Raw genomic sequence first — 25,056 nt, forward strand, 5'->3', positions numbered from 1 at the left:
AGACAAATAACCTTGGTTGACATAGAGACATGACGGAACTCTTTCTTTACGCTTCTTCTCATTAAGGAATAACGACTTGGATGCGAATAACTATATATAACAATTGTATAATAATGTAATGAAATAATGAATAACAATTGAAATAACCTGTGAAAGTCCTTGAGCGAAAACGGGGATCGGACCAAAATTACAGATCATTCAATTTTACAGAACCAAACAAAATTTTATACATTATATAAAAATTACAGTATGCTGAAAAATAAGAGAAGAGAGAATACTAACCCTTGAAGATCAACCTTCTTCACATAATTCCTTTTCTCTAGAATTGCAACTAACTCAAAACCATAAATGGGTACCACCATTTGGTTTCCTCTGTATTCTCTAGGATGAGAATCTAGTAGTTTTGTGGACTTTGTGATTTTGGAGAGGGACAAATTAAATTAAAGAGGAGAAGAAAAGTTGGAAATTGGAAATTTTTCAGAAAAAATCACTTTCTGTTTCTCTGTCAAACAAAGAAGAAAAGATCCCAAAAATGGTGCAATCCACCCACACATTACGTGGGTTGAGAGAGAATAGGGAAGGAAAGTTATTTTCCTCCCTTAATTTCAAAATTAAAAATTTAATAAATTTAATATATATATATATATATATATATGTATGTATATAACTATATGTTATATCATATATAACATAGAACCTATGGTTTAATATTGTGTCACATACAATATAATCTATAGTTTTAATTCTCTCAACAACGATATTTAATATAAATCTTATTTATATTAAATTTAATTATATGAATCCAATTCACATCATTTATATTTGAATCATATTCAAATATTTATTTCCTCTCAAATAAACTTTGCTTATAATGTATCAAATACATCATAGTAATTATATCATATATAATTAAATTAAATTAAATTAATTATATCACATATAATTAATTCACTCAATTAATTTGAACAATTCAAACTAATCCAAAATTGATTCTCATTTAATGCTTGTTGAGCTACAGAGGGAATCTCATAGATCTACAGATTAAAGCTCCAATGGTACTTGAATAATTAATTAAACTATTTAATTAATTTATTCAACATTCATTAACTGTCGGACACTCTACTAAAGACCAACAGTTACACTCTTCGCATTACAAATATATTTTTGTGTCCGTTGGATATAACCAGTTAACAGCGCGATAACCCTTCACAAATTGTTCGTAAGTACAGCTAGGCCAAAAATTACCCTTTTGCCCATATAGTTACATCTAACTCTTTAAGTACCATTAATCTCTCTAATGAACAATAAATCATAGTCCGACTATGACTAAACCCTTCTCGGGCTAGAAGAGAGTGCGACACCACATAGTTCAAGCCCCAAAATCAATCCTTAAGAGAGCAATTTATCTACTTACCCCGACATTGAGAAATAAATGAATTCTGTCTTGTGTAGCTGTGTTTCCAGCTCCCCAATTAAATGAATCCCCAAAATGGTAGGCTTGTTGAGTCGGTGATCTAACCACTCTCACCTATACAAAACAAATGATCACCTTCATAGGTAGGAGTTTACAACTCACGGAGGATTCGGGTCATGTCACCTATGATTATCTTGGTGAAATGTAAGTCTCATTTATGAACGGCGTTATATAATGAGACTAGTTAGTTTGTATAGAATACTCTCACTCGCATGTCTCCACATGAATGATCAGGATCGAATTATTTGTAGCACTTTACAACAATTGTAATATCTACAAAGTGGGTCGTACTCGTTTAAGCTACAAAAGATAACTTGGGTGTTAGTTTATTTGTTTGTGGGTTTAATGTTACTAAATGTCAAATAAAGTATCCCATATTTTATTAAATAAATAAAACGTTTATACAATACAATTACAAACTACAAAACCCTACGAGATTTAGAGTATTAACTCCAACAAGAATATCATTTTTTTAAAATTTTCGGATGAAAATTTATCCAACAATAAAGATTGGGGCCAGTTTTAAATATAATAAAATGAGCTAACTTTTTTACAAATATAGCAAAATGTCACTGTCTAATGGACAGTGATAGATATTGATAAGCATACATTAGTGTTAGTTTCTATCACTTATAGACATGGATAAAATGTCTATCGGTGTCCATCACCGATAGACAATGACATTTTACTACATTTAAAAATATTTCTAATAGTTTTGTTATTTAAAACTATTACCCTAAAAGTTGCAACAATTTGAATAAGATTGCTTATACAAGTTTTTGGCAGGATCAAAATTTATACAATTTGACAAGTTTTGGAATAAAACTTTGTTTTTTTCTCTATTTAATAATATTAATAAGTGTGAGACTCAAAATAAAATAATATTTAATATCATTATTATTAATTTGAAACATTGTTCCTCTCTCTGTCCATGTTCGCCTTACCTATGGCCTACCTCTCTCTCTAGACAAGTTGAAACAGCTCCTTTTATGATATTGGGCTTTGATGGGCTTCTTGAGGTTGGCCCAATTTTTTTGGGCCTCTCTCTTTATCTACCTTTCTTTATTAAAAAAAATAATTGTAGATATGTATTTTTTTAAAATAATAATAAACAAACTAAATTTAAGATTTATTGAAAATAAGTTAGAGAAAAATTAGAAAATTTTAGAATATATATATATATATATATAAACGAAATCGAACGAGTCAGAACAGTGGAATCAAAATGGTATCTTAATATTCTTTTATTATATTTTTTTCATTCATTTTCAACTTTAAAAAAACTACTCAACATTTCCCCCCTCTTTTTTTTTTCTTCTAGATTTTGTTTATTTATTTGAATCTACGTGGTAAGGATCAAAGCTCTATGCTAGCTATGGAAAAATACTCTAGAAATATTTATAAAATAAAAGATGAAAGCAAGATAAATATCTTGATAGTAAACAAAATTTATGTTTTGAAGGAGTAATCATATTTCAACAAGTAATACATTGAGTTGAAAGTATATGTTAAAGATAAACACATTAAATGATGGTTACATTTAGGACAATTTAACAAATTATCATAAGTCATGTTTCGTGAAATGGGCAGTAAAAGTATTAATTTGATAAACAATTAAAAAACCATGTTATCAAATATATTTTCACAATTTATCAATAATATTTTTAATACAAGTTTGCTCCACATACAAAATATTTTTATAATTATCAAGTTGATTTAAAAGATTATTAATAAACACTATGAACTAATAATAAGTTCAAATTTGTATTTAATAATACTATAACTGCTCACTATCATAGGTGGGTAGAGATGTCCATGGGACGGGGAGGTTTCCCCGTCCCCATCCTCGCGAAATTTTCTATGGGATCGGGGTGGGATTTCCTGTAGGAAAAATTTTTCCATTTATTTTTTTAATATATTCATTTTTAGCAATTTTATTTATTCTCAACCAAATAAAAATATATATTAAATGAGTTATTTCCAATAAATATTTCATTAAAAGAAAATAGTATAAAAATTTATTATAAAAAAATACTATTATATGTGTAAAAATATAATTTAATCCATAAAAGTTAAACTTTAAATATTACAATACCATAGTCAAGCTTTCCATTTAAATACTATATATTAAAGTACGAAAAAATTGAAATGAAAATTAGAAAATAAATAACTTTTTATACCACAATTTTTTTTAAATTAAAAGTATATAGATAAAATAATAATAATATATTCATCAGGTTGGGACGAGAAATATAATCCCCGTTTAGCCAATAGAGAAAAAGTTATCCTCATTCCTACCTCCATTTTCTGTTGGATGGATCAATCTATAGGTGGATCACTAGTTACCAATAATGACGACCATTCAGAAGTGTCATTGAGGTTGTTTTAATATCATACAATTTAAGAAGAATTATCCCTTATATTCTCGAAAATACTTTTACTAGAATTTGGATTAGGGTGAAAATAACTCATTTTTCATCCAATTTAATATTCAAAAAATTGGACCCTAATTTTGTTCTAAACTTTAATATCCGAACCTGGGAAGAAGCAAACGAGAAGCGCGCTTTAGAATCGCGGTTTCTTTGGGCCGAGTGGGTCACTCGCTCATCACAGTGGAGGTTTGCTTTTCTGCCAAGAAAACCTTTCAAGAAAAAGGGCTTAATAAGCTGCTGCTCCATTTCTGGGTGGGTTTAGCCTTTAGCACGGAAGCGCAAATTCGATTGAACTCGGAGAGACTGCAAAAATTCCGCCATGGATGTGATCAAGACGCAGCAAATATCATCGAGGCCAGTCGAGAAGGTCGTAGTTCACCCTCTGGTTTTACTCAGCATCGTCGATAACTACAACCGAGTCGCTAAGGAATCCCGCAAACGAGTTGTAGGAGTTTTACTCGGTAGCTCTTTCAAGGGCACCGTCGATGTTAGCAATAGCTATGCAGGTCCTTATTCTTTTCTCATACAGATTTCTCTCTCGCCTTTTGTTAAATATCTTGTTGTATTCTGTTTGGATCTGAATTTTCTAGTCGTTTGATTCGGTTTAATACCTGAAAGTGGATTCGGGTTGATTTTTATTTTAAGGGTTCTAGGAATCTGGGTATTTTGTTGGGTATTTGTCTGAATTTGACGTTAGTTGAACATAAATTAGAATTGGGCTATAGAGACTGGGAATGTACCTTTCTTGTGGTTGCCATGATTCGCGAAAAGGGCATGGAAAGAAGCGATTGTTTGAGCTTTGGTTTGCCTGGTTCGCAAAATCTTTTAGGTTGCCTCTCATTATGAACTAATTAGGGCATTCAGTTGCCTGCTTCGTACACCTGCTGTGGCTGTTACTCTTTTCACTGGAAATTCGTTGGTAACCTATACGATTGATTCGTGTAATTGGGAATTGCAGGTTTGAGGGTTTTGGTAGCCGAAGTTTTCAATACTTTAGGCACACACTGTTTAAAACTTTGGATATCTTTATAACATTAGTATTATCCATCTAACTCGTGATTGTTTGGACCTAGATCGAACTATTTTATGTTTTAGTTTAGCTATAGTTTCTATAGTTTCTATTTCCCTTTACTATAGTCTTTTGTGTTTTCGCATTCACTGTTCATGGTCTAGCCATGTATGGGTTCAGTGGGGTGGTTATTTTTCTGATTGTGGTAGTCAGCAAGTTCTTTTTTTAAGGACTATGTTAATTAGTCTTTATCTATGTTTAATGGTGACATTTATATGGTGTATGCTCATTATTTCAGTCCCCTTTGAAGAAGACGAGAAAGATCCAAGCATATGGTTTCTTGACCACAATTATCACGAATCGATGTTTTCAATGTTTAAGAGGATAAATGGTATTTTCTCTTGTTCTAGTACCTTTTGTGCTTTTTCTTTGGTTAGATTTCCTTGTTTATAACAGCCATGAATTTGTGGACGTGTCAGCTAAGGAGCACATTGTAGGTTGGTATAGCACAGGTCCAAAGCTACGGGAGAATGACCTGGATATTCACCAGTTGTTCCACAAGTAAGATCTTCGTATTTGTTTGGTGTTGAGGTTCTCAAACATTAATTTTCAAGTTCTCAAATTCTGCATTCTTAAAAACTACTCTGTTTTGTCTCCCTGTCCTCTCGTTGTCCTTTTTTCTAGTTTTCTGAGCCACCTTATTTATTTAATTTTATACCACCAATTTAGAACCTTATGGCCGGTCAGTGATGAATATCATATCCTGTTGACCAATGTTGTTTTACTGGTTTCTCTTTGAGATACTCATATCCTCTCTGGTGGATTGTTAGTTATGTACCAAATCCTGTGCTTGTGATTATTGATGTACAACCAAAGGAGCTGGGAATACCTACTAAAGCCTACTATGATGTTGAAGAAGTCAAAGAGGTATGGTGTTGACTATTATGACTTATGTTACCTTTTTTCCCCAAAAATATCAGATGCATTAGAGAGTTAATGGTTATGAATAAACAATAAATATCAGTTTCTAATTGCCAATACATATCTTATAATTTGGGAAACAGAATGCTACCCAAAAGAGCCAGAAGATCTTTGTTCATGTACCTTCAGTTATCGCTGCCCATGAGGTTGAGGAAATTGGTGAGTGGTAAAATGAGATTCAAATCTTCATTTTAGGGTCTTTATCTTTTTTAACCTCGTAGCATTATTGGTTCGTCTAAATACAGGTGTGGAACACTTACTAAGGGATGTCAAGGATACCACCATAAGTACACTTGCCAATGAGGTTAATTTCCTTACCATTACTTGTCTTGCATTGCAGCCTCTTCAATCGGTTTCCTTTTCTTCAAACTGTTCCACAAGTTTTGTGATTGACTTGTATTTAGTTTTAAGTCTTGGATGAAAGCATTAGGTCGAAAAAACATTGACTAATATAAAATGATATTTTATAGGTTACAGGAAAACTTACTGCTTTAAAAGGTTTGGATGCACGACTACGTGAGATTCGTGGCTACCTTGATCTTGTTATTGATGAGAAGCTTCCATTAAATCATGAGATTCTTTACCATTTACAGGTACCATTTTCTCTACCCTTTTCTTGCAGTTTTTATGCATGTCACATATTGATTTACCTGTGTTTGTATTATATTATGTATTTGATGATGTGCTTTCTGCACTATTTGTTTAATCAAAATGACAAATAGTCTGCAACTCCAAACACGTTTTCCACTTTTTGAAAAGGGATGCTTAGGTGCTGAGAGCATCTTTGCCTACGTAATCTGATGCCAAGCAAGGTAACCTAACTTGCAGTTCTGTAAATCAGAAAGATCCAGAGTTAAAAAAGGAAGAAACGTATATTAAGAAAAAATGTCTTGTATTCAAGTACCTTGCCTATGTGCTCCTCTTTCTTCCCTCTTTTGTTTGTTAATCAAACGTTATCTGACATAAGTTTTATTGGTTTAGTATTTACATACTTAAAAAAGTTTTCCTATATTTTTTTTACTTCATAATTTCATGTTGCACCTCACCTCACTCAAGCATTGGGGTGCTCGTGCCTTGAAAAGGCCTGGTTTTTCTTCTCATCTCAGAATGTTCTTATAGTTTTAATAACCGATGAATTGGAATGCCTTCGTAATTTGTGTTCAATTTGGACATCATGAAATCAAATTTTGTGGAATATAACTTCCTGGATATTGATATCTCATATATGTAAAATGACCTAAGACCTTTTGGTGATTTCATCAAAGAAAAAAGAACGGTCATGTAATAGACAGTCTCTATAAAGATCAATTGTTAGATGCATTCATCACATGTCTTGTGAATTTGTAACACACTCTATTGTGTAAGAACTTCCTCATTGTGGTTTGCTTTATTTACCACCGTGTTTTGTGCATTATGTGGTGCGATGGAACAGGCCAATTGGTGGTTATGATTGATAAGTTTCCACCCTAAAAGTATATACTGATGTTTAATTTCTACTCAAAATTGCAGGATGTATTCAACCTTCTTCCTAATCTAAATGTGGCAGAGTTGATAAAATCGTTTGCAGGTAATAATACTAACTGAAGATTCTCCGTTGGCTTATTATAACATGTTTCCCTTAACGCCTTCATCTATATTTACCCTACTACTGTGCAGTAAAAACCAATGATATGATGCTGGTCATTTATCTTTCCTCACTCATCCGGAGTGTCATTGCACTTCATAATTTAATCAACAACAAGGTTAGTTCCTGTCATTTCCTGCAGATTTAGTTAGGATGTGTTTGGGATTATTTTTGTAACGGCTAAAATAGTTTTTGTCATGTTCTAAATCACTTTCAAACACGTCTGCCTTTATGCATACATATCGTATCAATTGGCTCATAATCATGCAAATCTGTTTTCCAGATGCTAAACAAAGAACATGAAAAGGCTGAGGATGCAAAACCAGCAATCGTCCCCGCAGTGTCTGGCAATTAACGTGCAGCTTCCATCAGCCCATTGAAATATCTGAGTCGAAGGAACTAGTTATCTGTTTGTTGGGTTCTCGATTGATGATGATATTTTTGTTTTATCCAATTGGAAGAGATGGCTAGTTTCCCAGCATATGTATTTCCCTGACCATTTTTTGTTCAATGTTAATTGTACCCCCTCACTTTATTTGCCCAAATATATCATGATGTAGACCACTCATTTCTCTCTCTCATTAAAGTGCCATTTGAAGTCAGGTTGAATGAAAGGAGTATAGAATCCTAAGCTCCAATTACTGAAATTATGTTGTAGAATCAAATGATTATTCGATTGGTTTTTGAAACTATCTAATCGTTCAATAGGTAAGAATATTTTCTCCTTGGTGGATCATTGATATTTTCCTTTATTCTTTGTTTCTAAATTGTATTTGATCGTAATAATTGACCAAATATAATATTCCTTTCTTTTTTTCAAACGTAATAATGTTAAATTACAAGTTTAGTCTATGAATTTGGACATTTATTTTTATTTAGTTTATGAACTATAAAATCTGTCTAATAAACTTCTAAACATTCAATTTTGTGTTGGCCATGGATATTTTCTAAAATTTTCCTAATTCTTGATTTAGAATTTTATGTCTAATAGATAACTTCATATTAATATCTTTAGAATATGTCCTTAGTTTTATTTCACACAAAATTTTAAGTTATATTAGATATTTATATAATTTGGGGACTTATTAGATATTTTTTAATATTTATGAATTAAATAAACACAGACTTTTTTGGAATCTAAACTCGTATTTTAATCTATTTTATATCAATTATTCATTTAAGCTATTTGTGATATCAAGTTCACTGTATTTGTTCAAATAATAGGTTTATCATACTTAATTTTGTTAGGTAATCGATTGGAGTTGAGAGTTCTATTTGATGGTAGAATTAGAACTGGTGAGGAATTTTCTAGGGAAAAATATAATTGACGTTAATTATACCCTTGAAAGGTATAGAAATATACATCATTTAAATATTAGGAAAAAAAATCGATACAGTTTTTGAAAATAAGTTTTTCCCCTAAATCTCATTATAATCTTCATTTTAGTTCCAATTTCAGCATAATTTCCAATTAATTAGAAAATATTTATAAGAATTTAAAATTTAAAGAAATAAGGGGGAGAAAGGATTCAATACGCGGTTAACAACGGCGGCGCGTCGGCACCAAACTATTGTACTGAAGATTTGAAGTTAGATTCAGATTGATTTCAGCTTGGACGTACCGAGTTACACATCTCTATTGTAAGAGTTTCCTCCCTTTCTTGTTTGTTCTTCGTCTCTGGTTTTTCTTGCATGGCTATGTGAACATATTCCGGCTCTGTTGCCCTAATTCATTCTATTATATCTATCGAGTTCAGTGGATTTTATGTTTGAATCGTCGTAGCGTGAAGTTTGGCTGAGTTAGACCTATTAATTCGCTGTTATATTGTGTAACTAATCAATTTGTAACTAGTTGGCGATTGGTTGAGTTGTAACTATTAGTTTACTTGTGTAGTTAGTTGTTGATAACTTTACAAATTGTCCCTTGAAGTTGACATCAGATATGATAGAAATAGTATTAGTTCTCTTGTTAGAAAATTGTTTCTGGCTGTGTCTGATTGAATGCAAGAAGTTGTCGGAGGAGAGGTGTAGAAGTTACATTCCGAGGCACGTAAGATGCTCGTTGAAATGCCTGATTAAGATTGTCCATGTAAACGTTTACTCTAGGATGTGGTACTCTGAGGTGAAGATTCTAAAGCTAGATCTTGGAGTTGTTTATGAGCACACCACTTTTTCGTATTCTAATCTGAAACTTTTCGGCCCGTTCTATAAACATTTGGTTTTTTATTTTTTGATTTTTGAAAATTGTTATATTTTATCAGAATTTCTTTGCAACAGTCATCATCTCTTCTAAGGTAACATTTGAATTCTTAGTGAAATTCCAAAAGTGAAAACAATATACATTCTTTTCAAAACGTGAGATGGATTTTGAAAACGTTGTTTGAATGTAGATAACAAAACTAATGAACTCATGAGTGTAAGTAGTGTTTATAAACTTAGTTTTTAGAAACAAAAACCCAAAAATCTGATGGTTGCATTTGGAGCCTGTTCAATTAAATGTTTTTGCTCTATTTCAATTTTAACCATGAATGTGGCAAACCTCTTGTTATTATTGGAAAGTTGGAATTTGATGCTCAAATTGGATTGTACAGTAAGGCTTGTTGGATCTATACAAAAATTTGTGTATTTTTTGGATTGAGGATTCAATATTTTGTTTAATATTAAATACATTTAGACTTCCTTCGATGACCAACTTTAACTTTCATGCTGGGTTTGAATGTTGCCAGGAGGAGGCCTGTCTACTCAGCACTACCAGCAACTGTTGCTTGATTCTTCAATCATGGGCAAAGCTTCAAGAGATAAGAGGGTTTAAGCACTATTCTATTTGACTATTTGCCTTTCTGACTGATTATCTTTTTCCATATTTTATTTACTTGGTCTCATTTGCAGGATATATACTACCGTAAAGCAAAGGAAGAAGGTTGGCGTGCTCGAAGTGCATTTAAACTTCTTCAGATAGATGAGGAATTTAACATATTTGAAGGTTTGTTCTTGTACTGGCCTCCTCCCTATTAAAATATTCTTACATTTCTGGTAGGGTGTCAATAACTGAGATGGTCGACATGAATGATAGTAAATATTGCTGCAACATTTTGGATTAATCTTCCTAACAGAACCGTTTTCCAGAATCTTACTGAAATCTGTTTGATCTATTTGGCTTCATAATCATCCTGTTTTATCTTGTACAAGTCATTTGAAACACTTTGAAGTACATCATCTACAATGAAATTTCATATGCAGGAGTCGAGAGAGTGGTAGATTTATGTGCAGCCCCCGGTAGTTGGAGCCAGGTAATTTCTTTTGGGTGTCCTCTCGTTGCAATTTGTATATCAAACTAGTGGTCAATGCTTTTATTGAAAAGTAAAGAGAAAAGAGGAAAAGACAAGGTTTATGTGGAAAACCTTAATCCAGGGAGAAAAACCACGATAGAGAAGTTTTTGTTATTTTATGTCAGGCTTACAAGAGGCCCCAACCTCAGATATAAATAGAACGAGGGGAAACTCTAATTTAGTAAATATAGAGTAAACTATAAATATGCCCTTAGGGCTAATGCAACATATTTCAACCCTCCCCTCAAGTTGGGGCGTAGATATCGGCAAGACCCAACTTGCTAACACAAGCTTCAAACGTTTGTCTCGATAACCCTTTGGTAAAAATATCTGCAACCTGTTGAACTGAAGGTACATGAGGAATACAGATAACCTCGTGGTCTAACTTCTCTTTGACAAAGTGTCTGTCAATTTCAACATGCTTGGTTCTATCATGTTGTACTGGATTGTTAGCAATACTGATGGCAACCTTATTATCACAATACAGCTTCATGGGACCCGAACTGTCTTGGTGAAGATCAGACAAAACTTTCTGCAACCAGATTTCTTCACGCTCCCAGACTTATAGCTCTATACTCTACCTCAGCACTGCTTCTAGCCACTACACCCTGTTTTTTACTCCGCCAAGTCACCAAAGTTTCCCACACAAAGGTACAGTATCCTGAGGTTGACTTTCTATCAGTCACTGATCTTGCCCAATCTGAGTCAGTATACGCTTCGATGCTTTGTGTGTCATATTTTCGGAACACTAAGCCCTTCCATGGGGTGGACTTCAGGTATCCCAGAATTCGAGTCACTGCTTCCATGTGCTCCTCATGCGGATTTTGCATGAACTGACTTACCACACTCACAGTGTAGGAGATGTCGGGCCTAATATGAGACAAGTAAATCAGTTTTCCTACCAGGCGTTGATACCTCTCCTTATTTATAGGAACTCCTTCTGTAATGCTTTTCAGTTTGCCATTGGCCTTAATAGGAGTGTCAATGGGTTTGCATCCAGTCATTCCTGTTTCCTTTAACAAGTCCAAAGTGTATTTCCATTGAGATACAGATATTCCTTCTTTCAATCTCGCCACTTCCATCCCGAGAAAATACCTCAGACTACCAAGATCTTTGATCTCAAATTCGCCTGCCATCCTTTGTTTTAGCTTAACAATTCCTGCCGCATCATCTCCTGATAAAATGATGTCATCAACATACACCACCAAAACAGCAATCTTCCCTGAAGGTGAAATTTTGGTAAACAATGTATGATCAGAATGCCCTTGAACAAACCCTTGGGATTTAACAAACACTGTGAACCTGTCGAACCATGCCTTAGGAAACTATTTCAACCCATATAAGGATTTCTCGAATTTGCAAACATGGTTCCCAAACTTAGCTTCGAAACTTGGAGGTGGACTCATGTAAACCTCCTCTTCTAACTCACCATTTAGGAAGGCATTTTTTTTTACATCCAGTTGATGTAGAGGCCAATTTTTATTCACGGCAAAAGACAGAAGAACTCGGATCGTGTTTGGCTTAGCCACTGGGGAAAAAGTTTCTGAATAATCAATCCCATACGTTTGAGTGAACCCTTTAGCAACTAACCTGGTCTTATATCTCTCGAGCATTCCATCAGACCTATACTTCACTGTGAACACCCATTTGCAACCAACTGTCTTGTGACCTCTAGGGAGAGCTACTAACTCCCACGTCTTATTCGCCTCGAGGGCTCTCATTTCTTCCATTACTGCCGCTTTCCACTCGGGAACTTCCATGGCCACATGTACACTGTTAGGTATTGCTAGAGCATCCAGTTGGGTAGTGAAAGCCTTAAAACCAGGAGATAAGTTACTATAGGTCAGAAAACTGTGCAAAGGATACTTTGTACATGACCTGGTTCCCTTCCTCAGAGCAATTGACATATACAGAGTGGTATCATAATTGCCAGTTTTCGTCGGTCTTTCTCCAGTATCAGACTTCTGAGACACTTCTACGTCTTCTTGAGGATCTTCCAGCACCTCATTACCTCCTGTAATTTCAACCTTCTCTGAGCTCGTCTCATCATTTTCTATGTTCTCAAACTTCTCTTCAAGAATCTCCTCTGAAACAACAGGATCTTGAACCTGAGCTGGTTCTGATGCTTGGACACTTTCCGATGGAACAACAGGGGTTTCCTGAGTTTTCTTTATGAGATTCTTCCTATAGTATGTTATCCAGGGCACTTGTCTAGTAGGAAGGACAAACACTGGAGCAGAATTAGGCTCGAGACTAGGTAGACTGGGTTCAGGAATATTAAGACTTGGCTCAAGATTGAAGCTAATAGGTACGGAGTATGTGGAACTGTTAGTCTCGAAAGCATTTATAGCCTCGCTGATGAAGGGGATACCCGAAAAACGCATACTTTTGAGCTCGTGGGCAAACTTAATCCGGTGCGGACCATGAGTGTGAACAAAGGCTGTACAACCAAACATACGAAGAGGAACCTTGGGAATAAGATGGGTAGACTGACATGACTCTTTGAAGCACTCAAGGGGTGTTTGAAACTTTAGAACCCGTGAATGCATCCTATTAATGAGATGGACTGTGGTAAGGACTGCATCTCCCCATAGGTACGAAGGGAGAGATGCTGGAATCATCAAGGAGTGAGCAACTTCAATGAGATGGCGATTTTTCCGTTCAGCCACCCCGTTTTGTTGTGGAGTATATGCACAAAAGTTTTGATGAACGATCCTTTTTGACGCTAGGAATTCCTGGAGGGTGTGATTGACAAACTCACGTCCATTGTCACTCCGAAGAATGGTAATCTTTGTATTGAACTGTGTTAAGATAGTGGTATAGAATTGTTTGAAGGTAGACAGAACCTCGGACTTATCAGCAAGGAGATATACCCATGTAAGTCGGGTATGATCATCGATGAATGTTACAAACCACCGTTTACCGGACAGGTTAGAGATGTTTGAAGGACCCCAAACATCACTGTGGATCAAGTGGAAAGGCTGGATAGGTTTATAGGGCTGAGAAACAAAAGACACACGAGGTTGTTTAGCACATATACAGACATCACAAGATAACGAAGAAATATTCACATTATGGAATAAGTGGGGAAACAAATATNTTAGCACATATACAGACATCACAAGATAACGAAGAAATATTCACATTATGGAATAAGTGGGGAAACAAATATCTCATATATTGAAAACTTGGATGTCCAAGGGGAAAATGCCACAACAAATAATCTTTTTCAGACATAGTAAATGAAGATAAAAGGCTAGTCCTAAACAAATTCCTAGAGGAAGCTCTTCAGAAAGGAAATAAAGATCCCTGTTATATCGGGCAGTGCCAATCGTCTTCCCCAAGCTCATGTCCTGAAATAAAGCAGCATCTGGTGAGAAGACAATTCTACATTTCAAATCTTTCGTTATTTTGCTTATTGATAACAAGTTGTAAGAAATTTTTGGCACATGTAGGACATTTTGTAGAATTAATCCCTGAAATGGTGATAACCGGTCTTTTCCAGCAACAGGAGCGAAGGACCCATCTGCAATTCGAATCCTCTCATTTCCAGCACTCGGATAAAATGAGAGGAATTGATCAGATGAGCCAGTCAAGTGATCGGTCGCTCCTGAATCTAGAATCCATACCTCATTCCCTTCAACAAAGAAACTAAAAGACTGAGGAGTACCTGACTGAGCAACGGTTCCGATCCCTATGGTACCTGAATCAGCTAGGTTGGTCACTGGAGGTTGTGTGGCCCCCTCAGCCGATGCACAGGGGCATGACCAGATTTGGACTTGTCATTTGGAGGGCGACGTTTGCCATTAGGAGGTCGACCATGTAGTTTCCAGCACTGGTCCTTCATGTGCCACAACTTCTTGCAATGCTCACATATCGGGGGTGTTTTGGTATTCTGCTTGTCACCATTTGATTCGGAGGATTTCATCCTAAAAGCAGCTGACTCCACAGTGGTAACAGTAGAGCCATTCATTGCACTCGATATATCTTCCTCCAATCGAACCTCTGAACAAACCTCCATGAAAGACAGTATTAGTTTTTGCCCTAGAATTCGACTTTGAACTATATCAACTTTGGGTGCAATCCCGCAAGAAAGTCATACACACGATCAATCTCTTCTATTTTCAAGTAATGGATCCCATCATGTGAGCAATTCCAGACGATCTCCCGACACAAATCCATTTCTTGCCACAATAAAGACATCTTGTTGAAGTATGACGTTATATCCAAGCTCCCTTGTTTGCATTCATGGACCTGTTTACGTAGTGTATACAGGCGGGATGCGTTCTGCCGTTTAGAATATAACCTTCGGATCGCATCCCAAATATCCCGTGCAGTGGCGGAATAGAGCAAGGGTTTCCCAATCTGAGGTTCCATTCTGCTGATCAACATCGAACGAAGTAGTGATTCCTCTCCTTTCCAAACATGCTCTTGGGGGTCCCTAGGGCTAGGTCGTGGAATTTCTCCGGTCAAGTATCCGAATATGTGGCGTCCTTCAAGAACCATCTTGATTGTTTGGGGCCAGGAGAAGTAATTTTGCCCATTCAGCTTTTCTCCTATGACCATCCCTACCGCATTTCCTAAAGTCCCAGATAATAAATTAGTAAGAAGAGTAGGAAACATTGTTACTGGATTTTCTAAATATATCGGAAGACTGGTGGATGACTCATGGCCATTCAGTTTGGCCCCAAATGTTGCCATCTACTGTTGGAGACTTGCCAATTGTTGTTGAAGTTCCCCATGGGACTCTGATATTGGACGTTTCTGCCCATAAGAGATGGGAATAGAATTTTCTCCCACGAACTCACCCATTCGGTATCGAGGCTGAACCGGATACACGGTTGGGTGGTACTTCTGTTGCTGGAAGGAACCGGATCCGGATATATTTGGGAGCCCAAAAACCCCAACACCGCTATTGGAAGGAACAGACGTCAAAGGGATCCCCGTCGAAGGGAGTTCCCGATCGGAAGAAATTCCCATTGGGTGGCTGCTGGAGGAAATCGCCATCGGCTGGCGTGCGACCTGCTCGGGAGGAAGTGCAGTTGGCTGGCGCGGGGGCTACTCAGACACGATCGGGTAGCTTCTGGTCTGAGGCTCGATCGACTGCCCAGATGCGATCCGATAGCCGTTGAACGAGGGTGCGATCTGGAGCTCCAACCCAGTTACTGGCGCGAATCTTCCCGACGGCTGCTGTACCTGACGAAACTAGGTCTGTCGGCTGGAATAGAGCCACCTGCCATCTGGGTTGTCTATGATCCGGCTGGGTTGTGGCTACTTGATAGCGCGGCTTCCACGGCTCCAGGTGGCACGACCGTTGGGTTGAGGATCGTCCGGAGATACCGATCCACAGCTGCCTGGATCATGGCCATATTAGTCGTGTCTGCCATTGTTCCATCACCTACCACGTTGGATGACTGAATTTCTTCTATCAGGGCTAGGGTGTCACCACCTTGCTCTAATACCATATTGAAAAGTAAAGAGAAAAGAGGAAAAGACAAGGTTTACGTGGAAAACCCTAATCCAAGTAGAAAAAACCACGATAGAGAAGTTTTTATTATTTTATGTCATGCTTACAAGAGACCCCAACCTCATATATAAATAGAACGAAGGGAAACCCTAATTTAGTAAATATAGAGTAAACTACAAATATGCTCTTAGGGCTAATGGAACATATTTCAACAGCTTTATAGGGGAAAAAAATTTCGTATAAAACACAACTAAATCTAACAAGAATTTTCATGTGATGGACATTGTAAGCATATTTTTTTTGTTTGAAAAGCATGCCTGTATATGGGGTACAAGCCTCTCCTCCCTTCATTGACCCAATCTTGGCACACTGAGTATTCTTGAAATGTGAAGAAAATAACTTGAGTTCCGTAATTTTTATGTACTCTTATAAAATCTTGTTTTGAATACTCATTATCTTATTTTTCATAACAATATGTATTTACCTGTATTTTTAGATTAACCTTCATAGGATTATTATGCTCGAGTACGCTTCACGTTTGCGAAAATACTAAATATAATGAGGGCTGATAAAAGCAACGTAGTTTGTGTTGCTGCAACTATTGCTCACGAATATGATTTAGTTTGTTTAATTATTTCCAAGTTGTCTTAACATTTTACTAATTGCATATATAGGTCCTTAGTAGAAAATTGCATCTCCCAGCAAAGCTTTCTCCAGATTCAAAGTAAGTTATGGTAGATTATAATATGAAAATGTCACTTTTTCCTTCCCATCCTCCTCTCCATTTTCTCCTTGTGATCTTCCTCTTTCATTGATTCTCTAGCTTAATTTGCAGGGATGGTGATCTTCCTCTTATTGTTGCTATTGATTTACAGCCGATGGCTCCGATTGAAGGTGTTATTCAAGTGCAGGGTGATATAACAAATGCTAGGACAGCTGAAGTGGTAAGCAGAATGTATCATGCACGCAGTATTCTTAACATTTGATGTGGTAAACAAAGACATGTCCAGATCCTAATGCACTGATATGGTCAATTTTGTTTTGAAATTTCTATTTGTGATAATTTTCCTATGTTTTTCTTCATACTGGATTATTTTCTCTTTTGAATACCTCCCGTTGTGTTAAAAGGCTTTTATTTTATTAAAAAATTTGATCACATACTAAATTGTCATATTTTATTGTGCATGGTTGATCAAATATTTAATTTTACCAGGTCATTAGGCATTTTGATGGTTGCAAGGCTGACCTGGTTGTTTGTGATGGCGCACCTGATGGTAGATATTTGTGTTTTTTGAATTCTCTCTTGAGATTCCACCTGATGATATTTTGTTACTGATTATATGCTTGTTTGTAGTTACTGGTCTTCATGACATGGACGAGTTTGTTCAGTCTCAGCTCATACTAGCTGTAAGTGCAGTGTTTTTATACGGAGACTGTTCAATTGCTTGAGATGGTGCTGATGAATAGTTTAAGATATTTTGAAAATGCGTGATATACATGCACGTTGACAGTAATGATGTTGCTTCAGTTCTCGTTTACAGTGCGTGGAAAGGATCAAAAAATAAAACCAATAAGAAGCACTAATATTTAATGTGCATCAAATTGTTTGAATCTACAAATAGAAAATACCGTGTAACGAGTGAGCAAGATAGATGAGATCTTTTGGGTAAATTGTGGTTGCAGTATATTATGAAATTATATTGAAACCTTCCAAGGGTTTTTCTACTGTATGTTGCCTGCATTCGTTATCCTTTTTCCTCCATGGACTGAATTTTGTTGCTTCCATCAGTGTCCTCTGCTGCTGCCTCGTTCTCTCTCTCTCTTTCTTTTCCTTGAGCTAGTTTTCAATATAGTTGTAGATATATGAGTTTTACATAGATGAGCTAGACTCTTTTTTTCCCCTTTCTTCACAGGGTTTAACAATTGTTACGCATGTACTCAGAGAAGGTGGTAAGTTCATAGCAAAGATATTCCGTGGAAAGGATACCAGCCTTTTGTATTGTCAGGTATATATTAAATGGTTGTTACAGGACCCAATAGAAATATGTAGCATACTCGAGTATCAAATAAATTTGTGGTGTTCTCATTCACTGCATCTGCAATATGAATCAGAATCTCTCTTCCAACCCTTTGTTTTCCAGTCAAGTTGGAAAATTTGCTTTGAGCTCCTTTTCCCGTAATTATTGCATTGACTTGTATAATTTTTCTAGATATGTTTAGCACTTTCCAAGAATTATCATGGATTACATAAGGAGCTTAATCAAAGATAGGTGTTTGTTGTTTCATACATGGTTATGAAGCCGCCAATGATTTTTACATTTTCGAGTTATTCTGTTGCAGCTGAAGTTATTTTTCCCTGTGGTGACTTTTGCAAAACCAAAAAGCAGTCGCAATTCAAGTATAGGTAAGCTTTTGGTTTCCCCTTTTTGTTGATTGGTTGCTATAGAGGTTCATCTTTCGATTATAATTGAACTTGTTTCCAGAAAACGGTATTCTCTTAGTTGAAAATTGCCTTTTTATCACTTGATAGCATCTGGTTCATAGGATTTAGTCATGATTTTTTGGATACCCATTATACTTGGATTCCTTAAATCAACTTTAGATTGCTATCGTTTAATTCTAATTGGTGAGATTGGTGTCCGCCCAACAGCAAATTGTGGACATGGCACATTTCCGTGGTGATGTCTGTTGTATAAAAAAAAGGCGTGAAAGAGGACAAAATAGTCAAGGGTAAAAGTAATATTTCTGAACTTTCATGGTTGTGTTTATGAACAAAAAGTTCCAATTACATCCTTGAAGCGTTTCGTTTGATTCTAACAAGTCTCTTCTTTTATCACTTGCTTAAATGTCTTAAACAAGTAACAAGTGATTGGCATTACGTACAAGAACTAGACATGTTGAACAAAATTATGGAAGATAGGCCAAAAGATTCGGTGGGAGCAATTACGTTTTAAATTGAATTTTTTGGTTTGTCTGCTCGTATCTAGTTGGCTTTTCATGGTGGTATATTATACCAAATTATTATTCATTATGGTAAGGCCAATTAAAGTTTCATGAAAACATTTAAGCTACAGTGCTAACCATGAAAAATTATTGATCAAGAGTTCAAGAATATAATTGGAACATTTGAAAGTTGAATGGACTAAGCGGAAATAACTATTAAAGTTCTTGAACTAAAATCTGTAATTCATTCCAATGCTTTCTTTTAGTCACCTAGGTGGACTCGCGGTAATAACTTTTAAACAAAGTTGAGGTTATGATTTAACTTTATGTTGAAGCTCATACGTGGACTGGGTGCAAATGCAGAGGCATTTGCAGTTTGTGAGAACTATTCTCCTCCCGAAGGTTTCAATCCAAAAGATCTGCATCGCCTGCTGGAAAAGGTGGGAAGTCCGTCAGGAGGAGATGACTTGGGTAAACTCAATGCCCTGCCTTGATTTGGAGTTTACTTATCGATAGACGTATCCTAAGATCAAGCATGTTCTTATCCTATTTTTAAAGATTAATTTGTTTTTATAGCTGGCGTTATGACCAGGCTGTCTTCTTGTCTCTAGGCTTTTTAAAATTAGTGTCTGCTGATTTTGATGTGGTCAATTCCCTGGTATTTTTGGTTACACAAGAGGAAGTAATAGCATTTCTATTTTGCTGCATTGTGTCCCTCACAGATTGCAGTAGTGGGTGGCTGGAAGGTCCCAATAAAGTTTATATCCCATTTCTTGCCTGTGGGGACCTCAGTGGATATGACTCCGACCGTTCATACCCACTGCCCAGAGGTGCCGAGGGAACTTATCGGTGCTTAGATCCTGTGCAGCCTCCTATCGCCCCTCCTTACAAGAGGGCTCTTGAAATGAAGAAAGCTTCCAGTCAAGGAATTCGAGAACTTGAAAAACTTTCCTTGGATTCCTAATTATGCTATTCAATGTTTTAGATAACCAACAAAGTGGCTTGGGATGGACCGGTAATTATTAGAAACAGGCAATCATTTCTAATCCCCCCCCCCCCCTTCCCCCCCCCCCCCCCCCCCCCCCCCCTCCCCCCCCCCTCCCCCCTCCCCCCCCCCACCCCCCCCCCCCCCCCCCCCCCCCCCCCCCCCCCCCCCCCCCCCCCCCCCCCCCCCCCCCCCCCCCCCCCCCCCCCCTCTCTCTCTCTCTCGTTTAAAGTGATGATTACTCCCTCCTATTTATGTAAAAAAAAAAAAAAACTGGCTCTGGATCTTGATTTTGATTCTTTTAATTTGAGATATATGAAGATTATGGAGATGTATTATGATTAGCGTGAGATTATCCCGCACGAGTATTACTCAACCTTCATTATTTCCATAGACATGAACCCCACCCCCCATGCATACCTCAAACTAAAACAAAAAAGGAAAATCATTTCGAGCATTACCATTAACATTGCACATTTTCAAGGGCATTCTACTGCATGTGGGTCTGCATGTTCCTATGTTTCTCCTTTGCAAATGTTTGGACAAACTTGGGTTTTACAGGTGGGTCCCCCGATTGAGAATCAACGAACCATGCTTGCTAATGGGGAATCTCTCGGCTATTCAAAGGCATGGCCCTCCAAATTCACAGGTCTAACTCATCCCTTTCTCTAACTGTTGGCTTCTCAAAATTTATGGCCCAAACATATCACGCAGAGAGATTCGTGCTGTCTAGGCCATTCATTCCTTGACGAGATGCCATTATTTAGGCCTTCAATGGTGGTTGTTCCATCCAGTTCCTTCATTTATAGACATCACTGAACAAGAATAACTCAGCCAAGTAAACTTTTATGTATATTTAATTTACCTGATTAAGTTATATTTTGTAGATATCCAATTTACGTAATTTTTTAATGAACAGATATCTGCTCGTGTTCACGCATTTAGACAAGAAAATTATCGGGCTTCGAAGGCAGAAACTCTATTATCATCTGCTAAAGCATCATCTTACAGAGACGGGCACGCAAAAGAATGTCTAAAATATCGACCAAATTTTACATGCACATTCCATTCCCACAAGTACATAACTTTCAGTAAGTACTTCCAGAGACTGAATTTGATCTGGACAAAGACGAAGAGTGGTTTAAGAACTCGATGCAATCTTCAATGGCTTCAGCTCGATGCGAGTCCATGGAATCCGAGACCGATCTTGACCTTGTAAAAGTGGAGGCTGAAGAAACTTTTCGTGAAGATTTTCTTGTTGATACAAAGCGAATTGCTTCACTTACTCTGGCCTTGAGGCTCTGTAGAAACCTGACTGGCAAGTACCTTGTGTCTCTGCTCAGGCCGAAGCTCCATATTCCTGCTCCGCCGTCACCGCCGCCGTGTTTCAACACGACTGTTGGTTTGTCATTCACATCTGGACTGAAGCTGACCCGTTTGCTCGCTTTCCTTGACATTTGAACCTTCCAACTGAGATGTAAATCCAAAGGCTAAACAAATATGGGCTTTAGAGAGAGAGAGAGATAAAGAGATTTTGTGAAGTGTAGTGTGTAAAGATATGGGTAGGAATGTGGTAGAATTAAGTAGCTTTCTTGAGGAGAAGAGACAGTGAGTTAGGTTATGAGAATAAGGAGCATTTATTGATTCAAATTGAAGGAAAGAGAGAATAATGAAAACGAAAGAATGAGGCTTAATTAAGAAACTCTCTTCTGTGGAAAGATTGAAGAAGATTGATTCAGTCGACAGTAAGGCTCAAAGTGAGCGTTTAGTTTACGCTCAAATAGACATATCATTTATATATGGGATACCATATGAGTGAAGCATCAGGAACTTTTACCTACCCTTTAGAAAACTTTGGACCCCATGAAAAAAAACTTTGAAGAATATGCTTACAACTCCTCTTATTCTTGGTTTGCAATTGAAGGGTTTAAGGAAAGATTAGGTTTTTTATATGTGTACTATAAGAGGAGTTTTGGCTAAAGATTTAAGCAATAGGAAGTGGATTAGGTCAGAAAAAGAGATGAGTGGAGCCAACACACAATAAAAAGGAGAATGAGAAGAAGTAGAAGAGGGAGAGAAGAAAAAGGGGAGCAAGAGAGAGACAACCACTCGATACTCTTCAGCATCATCGTTGCTTTTGAGGCACAATGGAGGGGCCCTACAAGTTTCTCTTTTGTTGGCCATCTTGATTCCCATTTTCAGTAGAATCACATAAATCCATCACCATGGTAATGCTCCTCTTTCTCTCTATTTCTTTCTCCCTCTTACTTGAGCTTAGAGAAATTTTTTAGTACTTACTCCTCTGTATTCTATTCATAATGTGATAAAATATTGATTTATTTTATAGGCCTACATTATTTGGAAAAATATCACTTTAGACTCCAAAATTTTGTAAGTGTATCAATTTACATCCTTCATTATATTCCGTTTAGACAAACCTCATGTGAAACTTGTAATTGTATAGATTTTACCCTTCAACTTTAAAAATCGAATCAGTTTTGACTCTTAGACTTGAAAATCGACATGCATTTACTCTAATCCTCCATTTTATAAAACCGACTTTTAAAGAAATCTACACACTTTAAAAAAATTAATGCATGGATGATTTTCAAATGTAATTGTGATAAAGGGTCTAAATTGATTAACTTACAAAAATTTATGAGTAGTTTACTTAAATTATAAACTTCACATAATAATATTGTTCAAATAAAATTAAAGGTTGGGGTTTAAATGGTTGGGAGACATAAATTGATATTTGTCATTATGTTTAAATGTTACTATTATGACCAGTTTCGTTTAGAAAATGAATAAATAAAGGAAGTTAGTAGTAGAATAGCAGTAGAAATTGTTTCCGTGAGGTCACAGGCTGTGTTTTTTTTTTATTATTTGAATGAGCAAAGCAAATAAAACTTTTTCTTGTTCACTTTTTCTTTACTTCTTTTACTGTCGTTTTGGCAGAAGAATTTGTCTTGAAAAATCTGCATGCTCTGAGATTTTTGCCCTTTTGACTGAGAAATTAAAGCTAAAGGGGGCCTGAAATTGAATTTCTCCATCTGCTTGTTGACTCCCCCTCCCATGTCTCTTCATCTGTTCAAGACCTTTAATTATACTCTGTACGTCATTGTTTCTTTCCCTCTCTACTTTTTGGCTCCTGTTTTTCTTCTCTTCTTTTTCTTAACCAAATCTTGACGGCCATTGGATTGATGAATCCACACGCCAACATATACTCAATAGTATTATGCTATTGACAATCACCATACAAAGAAAACCCCTTTTCTTTTTTGTTCCTTTTCATTTTATCATTTCCTACTCTCTCATCCATACCCATTTTCATCATTTTTAATCACCTTTTTTGAACATCAACTGTTGCAATTTCCCATCCTATATTTTTATTGCCGATGGATATCAAACAACATAGAATTGTAAGATAGTAATATGATTCCAATTCTTTTGTTTTTTCTTTTTTACAATATATGTGGGGATGATGGAATCATTGATAGTACAAGTATTATGTACGTTTAGTTATATTCATTTTAACAACATGATTTCAATTCTTAGCGTCCATAACTTGTAAAGAAATAACCACCACTCCCAACTCTAGGAAAAAAATCTCATATATTTAAGGAGTGTTTTTGTTCAAAATTTTGCAGTGTGGATTATTAGGCCAGATCATAAGTTTGGTCTAAAAAATTAAAATTCATTCTTATGATTTGATAAAATCTTTATAAATAGACATACCGTTGGGATATTATTAAAACATAACAGTTATTTATGAGGTCTTATCCAATCAAGTATGAAAATCTAACTTCTAAAATCATAGACTAATTTTAACTTTTTTCGAACTATGTGACAATTTATATTTTAACTTTAATATTAATCGGTCACATGCAAACATGTGAATGTTTGAGCACTAAAGATTTTATTGTTTTATTATTATTCTTTTAAAAAAAAATAAAACTGTCTGAATCAGTATTCTCAGACATTGACTACTTTAATATAAAAGTAATAGTCTAAGGCACATAATTCATCCATCAGCATCTTCATAATGTCCATCTTTGTTTAATTTCTATGAAGAACGTGTCGTCTAAAAATTGTATAGCTTGAATATGATAGTTTCACGTTTAATTGTCCTATTAATTATTTTATAATTTAAAGTTAAACAAGGATTAGTTATGATTAATGAGCAATTTGATGTTTTCTTTTAAGAAAGATCTTTGATCAACCAATTTGACCAATCCTTTTAAAAAGCTCCTCTTTTGGATCATGCAAGTTTCAAAATAAAGTGGTTTTTCAGCCAAGGATACCATTAATTAATAAAATAGTGATAAATTCTGGCGGTAATTCATTTTTCACCGTCCACACCAAATATTGTTGAATACACTCTTCTAAAAGAATGTTTTTTATTTTTGGGCTAAATGATTGCCTGTCACATCAAATTTTACAATAGTTAAAATTTTATTATTATTTTTAAAAATTCGATTGGATATATGGACTTTCGGGTAGGGGCAAAAGCTGATACAGCCCAAAATGTCAAAACGGGCTGAAGCTCTTTAAGGTGGGCTTAACGGATTCAATAAGGGTACCGGCTCAGGCCCATTCGAAATTGGACTGGGCTTGAATTGGCCCAAATTATCATGGCTTACTAATAGAGGCCCATAACAACGAAATCAGTCGACGAAAATGAGGGTGTTTTATTTTATTTTTTTAAATAAAGATTCAAAGAATTAGTCTATTATATAACTAATATTTTACAAATGTCCTCAAATTTAGGAATATTTCATAATTAAATTTTGACAATATTTTTATATCATT

General features: G+C 35.9%; 3 protein-coding genes across 3 annotated transcripts; 2 read left to right on the top strand and 1 right to left on the bottom strand.

Moving 5' to 3' along the window:
- Positions 1–4,041: 4,041 nt before the first annotated feature.
- On the top strand, positions 4,042–8,212 carry LOC120089878 (26S proteasome non-ATPase regulatory subunit 7 homolog A). Its single transcript, XM_039047304.1, has 10 exons — positions 4,042–4,412; positions 5,214–5,306; positions 5,395–5,476; positions 5,746–5,842; positions 5,980–6,055; positions 6,142–6,200; positions 6,367–6,489; positions 7,406–7,463; positions 7,553–7,638; positions 7,804–8,212. The coding sequence occupies exons 1-10, from the start codon at positions 4,226–4,228 to the stop codon at positions 7,873–7,875; spliced, it is 933 nt and encodes a 310-aa protein (XP_038903232.1). The 5' UTR covers positions 4,042–4,225; the 3' UTR covers positions 7,876–8,212.
- Positions 8,213–8,907: 695 nt separating this feature from the next.
- LOC120089877 (putative tRNA (cytidine(32)/guanosine(34)-2'-O)-methyltransferase) lies at positions 8,908–21,304 on the top strand. The gene is made up of 14 exons (XM_039047303.1): positions 8,908–9,161; positions 10,247–10,326; positions 10,410–10,503; positions 10,761–10,810; positions 16,991–17,040; positions 17,152–17,260; positions 17,530–17,590; positions 17,671–17,723; positions 18,230–18,322; positions 18,657–18,720; positions 19,623–19,730; positions 19,982–20,274; positions 20,806–21,082; positions 21,164–21,304. The coding sequence occupies exons 2-12, from the start codon at positions 10,300–10,302 to the stop codon at positions 20,221–20,223; spliced, it is 951 nt and encodes a 316-aa protein (XP_038903231.1). The 5' UTR covers positions 8,908–9,161; positions 10,247–10,299; the 3' UTR covers positions 20,224–20,274; positions 20,806–21,082; positions 21,164–21,304.
- Positions 21,214–22,729, bottom strand: LOC120089880 (josephin-like protein). Its single transcript, XM_039047305.1, has one exon. It carries the CDS (start codon positions 21,699–21,701, stop codon positions 21,333–21,335), a length of 369 nt encoding a protein of 122 aa, XP_038903233.1. The 5' UTR covers positions 21,702–22,729; the 3' UTR covers positions 21,214–21,332.
- Between the last annotated feature and the right edge of the window lie 2,327 nt (positions 22,730–25,056).

This window comes from Benincasa hispida, chromosome 11 (genome assembly GCF_009727055.1).
Source record: "Benincasa hispida cultivar B227 chromosome 11, ASM972705v1, whole genome shotgun sequence".
In the NCBI taxonomy this organism is placed as follows: Eukaryota; Viridiplantae; Streptophyta; class Magnoliopsida; order Cucurbitales; family Cucurbitaceae; genus Benincasa; species Benincasa hispida.